Genomic DNA, 6,840 nt, shown 5'->3' on the forward strand with positions numbered 1-6,840 from the left:
AATTGATGAAAGGAGAAAATATAAAAATGCAGTAAGTGAAACAGGCAAAAAGGAATACAAACGTCTCAAAAATGAGATCGACAGGAAGTGCAAAATGGCTAAGCAGGGATGGCTAGAGGACAAATGTAAGGATGTAGAGGCCTATCTCACTAGGGGTAAGATAGATACCGCCTACAGGAAAATTAAAGAGACCTTTGGAGATAAGAGAACGACTTGTATGAATATCAAGAGCTCAGATGGAAACCCAGTTCTAAGCAAAGAAGGGAAAGCAGAAAGGTGGAAGGAGTATATAGAGGGTCTATACAAGGGCGATGTACTTGAGGACAATATTATGGAAATAGAAGAGGATGTAGATGAAGATGAAATGGGAGATATGATACTGCGTGAAGAGTTTGACAGAGCACTGAAAGACCTGAGTCGAAACAAGGCCCCCGGAGTAGACAATATTCCATTGGAACTACTGACGGCCATGGGAGAGCCAGTCCTGACAAAACTCTACCATCTGGTGAGCAAGATGTATGAAACAGGCGAAATACCCTCAGACTTCAAGAAGAATATAATAATTCCAATCCCAAAGAAAGCAGGTGTTGACAGATGTGAAAATTACCGAACTATCAGCTTAATAAGTCACAGCTGCAAAATACTAACGCGAATTCTTTACAGATGAATGGAAAAACTAGTAGAAGCCAACCTCGGGGAAGATCAGTTTGGATTCCGTAGAAACACTGGAACACGTGAGGCAATACTGACCTTACGACTTATCTTAGAAGAAAGATTAAGGAAAGGCAAACCTACGTTTCTAGCATTTGTAGACTTAGAGAAAGCTTTTGACAATGTTGACTGGAATACTCTCTTTCAAATTCTAAAGGTGGCAGGGGTAAAATACAGGGAGCGAAAGGCTATTTACAATTTGTACAGAAACCAGATGGCAGTTATAAGAGTCGAGGGACATGAAAGGGAAGCAGTGGTTGGGAAGGGAGTAAGACAGGGTTGTAGCCTCTCCCCGATGTTGTTCAATCTGTATATTGAGCAAGCAGTAAAGGAAACAAAAGAAAAATTCGGAGTAGGTATTAAAATTCATGGAGAAGAAATAAAAACTGTGAGGTTCGCCGATGACATTGTAATTCTGTCAGAGACAGCAAAGGACTTGGAAGAGCAGTTGAATGGAATGGACAGTGTCTTGAAAGGAGGATATAAGATGAACATCAACAAAAGCAAAACAAGGATAATGGAATGTAGTCTAATTAAGTCGGGTGATGCTGAGGGAATTAGATTAGGAAATGAGGCACTTAAAGTAGTAAAGGAGTTTTGCTATTTGGGGAGCAAAATAACTGATGATGGTCGAAGTAGAGAGGATATAAAATGTAGGCTGGCAATGGCAAGGAAAGCGTTTCTGAAGAAGAGAAATTTGTTAACATCCAGTATTGATTTAAGTGTCGGGAAGTCATTTCTGAAAGTATTCGTATGGAGTGTAGCCATGTATGGAAGTGAAACATGGATGATAAATAGTTTGGACAAGAAGAGAATAGAAGCTTTCGAAATGTGGTGCTATAGAAGAATGCTGAAGATTAGATGGGTAGATCACATAACTAATGAGGAAGTATTGAATAGGATTGGGGAGAAGAGAAGTTTGTGGCACAACTTGACCAGAAGAAGGGATCGGTTGGTAGGACATGTTCTGAGGCATCAAGGGATCACCAATTTAGTATTGGAGGGCAGCGTGGAGGGTAAAAATCGTAGAGGAAGACCAAGAGATGAATACGCTAAGCAGATTCAGAAGGATGTAGGTTGCAGTAGGTACTGGGAGATGAAAAAGCTTGCACAGGATAGAGTAGCATGGAGAGCTGCATCAAACCAGTCTCAGGACTGAAGACCACAACAACAAACAACCTCTTAACAGTTGTTTTACAAGAATAAAAGCTTCATCAAGTTTGCAGAAATTAGAGAATTCCCTAACTCATAACAGGGGCCCGGTCTACTTTTGGTAACACCCGTAACACTACTTTTTTTATTAATAACCAGAACAATAAAACAATTCCTGTATCAACATTTCGAACATGAAATATAATGTAAGCCTTAAAAGTTTTCAATATTAAATTCAATAAATATTTTTTCTTATATTATTTTTCCTGATTTTAAGGTGTGTACATGTAACACCCATAACTGTGGAATTGCCCAGAAGTAATTTAAGAGAAGTAAACGTATACAGGTTGGGTCGCTATACAGATCAAGAGCGCAGATGAGAGTTTCCACAGGGCTCTTCAGTAGTGAGAGAACCACACCTGTAGCTCATTCCTTGCCTTCCTGATTAAGAAAAATTAATGTTACAGAGTAGAGAATGCTATCTAGCTGGAAGATTCTTAAAAGTAAAAGTGAGACGGCTAAAAATGTAATGAACATAAGTTGGATCGACAATAATAAAGGAAATAATGAGACTAATAGATGGGTGGGCCCCAGGGCTCTATCCGCAACGGCAGTTATCTCCTCACCCACCATCCCCAATCCATTATAGTCAAAAGTGTTATAGTGTGTGTGTGTGTGTGTGTGTGTGTGTGTGTGGGGGGGGGGGGGGGGGGGGGGGGGGGGGGGGGCAAAAACAAATATTTATCAGTGTGCTACCTATAAAACCGAAAACATGGTGTGGCAGAAAAAAAGGGGCTAACCACATCTAAAAGCCATTAAAGAAAGAGTAAATGAGGGATGATGAAGTCAGCTGGCAAAGGAGGTGGGGTTGGGGTACCTTAGGCAAAGCATGTGGCAGTAGATGCCCTAACCATCTTATTCTTGTCCTAAAGTAGTTTAACACTATTACATATCACAATAAAAACCTACTTTCATAGAGAATCAGGTATACTGTCAAATAAAATATCAAATTAAAATTCCTTTCAGCTATCTAAATTTACAATTGTTATTTTATTTGAGCAACTAGTTTCAGCACTACATTACACCATGTTCAGACCCCCTGACAGACATCTAGAAAGAATTCCACCTCTGGTCCAGTCAAAATGGGGACCAGCATTCAGTGACTAGTGTCCGTAGACTTTTGACACAGCGATCCCTTTTATCATCATTTGCCAATGTCAGTCAAGGGCCTGAAGACGGCATAATATAGCACCGATACTGGTTGCTCAAATAAAATAACAAATGGAAATTTAGAAGGCTGAAAAGTGTTCTGATTCAACATACCACAGAGTGAAGAGAGGCCAAGTGTGTGATCAGCTCTACTGCAAAACAACTGGTGGGTTAAAAACTGACAAATAAAAATAAGTAGGGAGCTTCAAAAGCTCCAGTCAGGGGTAAGTAAAAGTTTATGGTACCAAGTGGTGTCCTATGCCTTACGGAGGTAGAACACAAAAAGACTGCAATGGTATTGCCGTTAAACAGAATCACAAAGTTTCAGCACAACAGGACTTTTAGATCCTCAGCAATGATGAAACAAAGTTGATGATTTATTCCTCACGATGTCAAAAAACTAGCCTCTATGAAAAGGTGGCTAGTGGCTCAACCACACTACTTATGGAGCTGTAATTTGGAAGTGCTTCATGTAAGTTTTTTTATGTACATCCTGTAAAAATTTCATCAATACTGGAGAGGGTCCAGTGGGGACCCTTCTGCCACTTGACATGGAATGACCCATAATTTATATATGCTGCCCTCGGCAACATGCAAATGAATAGCCCAGTTTGTCACAAGAACCTCAAAAACGTGTCAATCTTCAACACACCCCATTTAGCTGATAATAAACCAAGTCTCAGTTCCAAACTGATTTGGATATTTGGAGACTACATTACACCTACAAGGAAATCTACCAATGAGTCACTCCCCTAACCACACTGAAAGGTACCTGACAAGTGTAGAAATGACAGCAGAATGGAGGAACAGTTGATATCGAACAAATAAGTAAAAAGAAAATGATAATTTAAGTGGCAAGGAAACACTATACTACAATGACAGACAATGGAAACAAGTAGCAAACTGGTCTCTACAAGTAACATTTTCAATTCCAAATCAAACTATTCTGTAGTAATTACATAATTTTCAGCAAGTTATAGACAGTCACTTTTTGGACTGAGTGAAAGAGCTTCATAACGCACTGCATGCTCCTAAAAAATTGACAACATGGTGTACATAGAGTGCCCTTTATGATTGGACAGCAGCAGACACCTAACACTTGATTTGCTGAAATGTCATTCACAAAGTAATTTTAATCTGAGTGTAGTAAGTTAGTCTTAGATAATGTCACACAATTTTTCATAGTTGACAGACCATACTACACATGCACCGGGAGAAACTGCAGCAACTTTTGACTGGCTACTACACTACAGCCTGTCTAACGCTGACCCACTTGCCATGCTGACAATGAGCCTGTTCATGTTTGCAACTAGGACTTCACAACTTGTGTGACATTTGTGCACTGAGCACTATCCTCTTAGCATGTCTCTTGCCCCTCTGACAACCAGAAGTTTGCGGTGCAACCATAGTACACGTACACAACATGCATCAAAACACACATTGGAGTTTTGCCTGCTATATAAAACAACATTTGTAAATATCTAAAATGGCAAGACAAATTCAGAGAGAATAGTGCATGGCAGCTATGTGCCAAAAATACGAGAAACTCAAGATATTGCAATGCCGCAAGTAATGCCACACTGGGTTGGTGTAAAAAAGAAAACAACAATGAGAAGAGTACAATGTAAAATCAACACTGGAAAGTAATATATTAACAAATAGCAGAACTATGTCACACACACACACACACACACACACACACACACACACACACACACACACACACAAAGCTGTATGTAAATATGTGTAATGCGTGGCCTACTCGAATTTCTCTTACGAGAAAGAAGTAACATAGGTAGAATGAAATCAACAATGTGTGATGTTATCATACCTGTGGTTGCTTATAATAGTGAGAAAGGTGGGGCAGGTAGTGAAAGTTTATTACTTCAACGAACATGGTTGAAGTGTGAAATAGGTACTTACAAACATTGACAAGTTTTCCAGTAATGGTAATCAAATGAAAGGAAAGCAATGTGAGCATGTTATAACAAGCAAAGCATAACTCAGCTTGAGGAAGGAAGGGTGATGAAATTCCTTTTCAAAAAAACTGCTCAGTACTTATCTTTGACAGTTTTAGAGAATCATACAAATTTCATTCATAACGTAATTTTAATCTGCATATAGTAAGCTAGTCTTAAATAATGTCCTTGAATATTTCATAATTTATAGACAATACTTTACATGCACTAGGGAGAAGTTGCTGCAGCTTGTAACTGGAAACTACACTACAACCTGCAATGTTGGCCCACATGCCACACTGACAACGAGGCTGTTCATGTTTGCAACTAGGACTTCAGAACTCTTGTGACATTTGTGCACAGAGCACTATACTCTTATCATGTCTACAGCCCCTCTGACAAGATACTTTTGAGTTATCCAGAAAACTCAATGGGGATTTGAGACGAATTCCAATGTTAAAAAGTAGGAAGTTGAACAATACAACTGCCACTAAAATGAACATGTTAGCACAAAAGCTGTGGACTAGTGGCTTAAAAATGAGGCTATGTGGAATGAATGTAAATTTTTATGTTGTTTATGAACCATTTTCTCCTACAACAAAATTTTCAATTGGGGTCTTAAGATTATCCTCATTATTTGCCTGGTACAACGTCAGAATGTCCAAATTACTTGCAGAGAAAAGCTTTTTAAGAATCTCACACACAAAAATCTTGCACTTCCGGTGTGAAATAAGACCTCTAAATAAAAGAGGTGAGGGGGAGGGGGGGTTTGAAACAGTGCTTTGCATTAATGTTAAATCGTTGATCTTCCATAAATTATTAATAGTTTATGTGTGATGTATATACATAACATGCATCAAAGTGCTAACAGAAAGTGAAAAATAAAGTTCCAATCACACTGCACTGGGAAAAAAACTGAATGGACGCCCAGTGCTAGCATTTAATAAAAATCTAACGCTGCCTTTATCTTTAGGCCTACACATTACAATGTTAACGAAAAATTAACGTGTAAGCTGACAGAAGATACATTCCGCAGTTTTCATCTTTTGCCTCACAAAGATACATTCGTAAGCGCCGAAATACGTCCACACCTGACAAATAATGCCTTAGCACGTACTTTAAAGGAGCTGCAAAAAATGTTTATCAGTTAATTACTCGCGGCTTTGAAAGACAATTTGCACACTCTTAATCATTCTTCTCCGCAGTTTAACTTACTCCCACATTCTACTAGAAAAATATAGCTATATTATGAAATACGCGGTTATTAATCGCAAAAGATGGTCATCTGCTCACTAACTTACAAGACCTACCACAACCCAATTATTTTTTGGTCAAAGAGTAACGCGCGCTTTACCACATAACGCCCTTTTAACAAACGAACGAACCCTCCCCATACAAATGTAAATCGAAAACTCACCATTTTACAATCAGCGCAAAAACTCAATTCCCTTTAAACGTCCATCAACAAACAAACAAACAACTGTTGGCGCCACAATCGCAAACTGTACTACTTGCTCAAGCAAAGAACAACTGAAAAACGAAACACTTCTTACTAATTAACAGAACACCTGGAGCACGGCCGACTAATACAGGCGGCCCTGCTTGGAGTAAAAGGACAGGTAAATCCTCCGAGTAATAGTTATGACAAAAGGACAACCAAAAGTAATGTTTGCAATATTCCATTACGGAGTGACAGGTTGAACAAGCAACATCGACTGGTGGAGACCTTTTACACAAAAGAAAGTTAAGGCAACAATATTAAGAAAATTCAATGTTTAAGAATACGACACATAATTTAAGACTCTGTCGC

The 6,840-nt window shown here is 38.9% G+C and overlaps 1 protein-coding gene across 1 annotated transcript in view; it reads right to left on the reverse strand.

Annotated features, from left to right (window-relative positions):
- Positions 1-6,565, reverse strand: part of LOC124776544 (U6 snRNA-associated Sm-like protein LSm4) — a 67,551-nt gene extending 60,986 nt beyond the window's left edge. Inside the window, exon 1 of the mRNA XM_047251575.1 lies at positions 6,448-6,565. Coding sequence (XP_047107531.1) covers positions 6,448-6,450 — 3 coding nt within the window. The 5' untranslated portion in view covers positions 6,451-6,565. The remainder of the gene's footprint in view (positions 1-6,447) is intronic.
- Positions 6,566-6,840: the final 275 nt, after the last annotated feature.

The sequence above is a fragment of the Schistocerca piceifrons genome, chromosome 2 (assembly GCF_021461385.2).
Source record: "Schistocerca piceifrons isolate TAMUIC-IGC-003096 chromosome 2, iqSchPice1.1, whole genome shotgun sequence".
Classification (NCBI taxonomy): Eukaryota; Metazoa; Arthropoda; class Insecta; order Orthoptera; family Acrididae; genus Schistocerca; species Schistocerca piceifrons.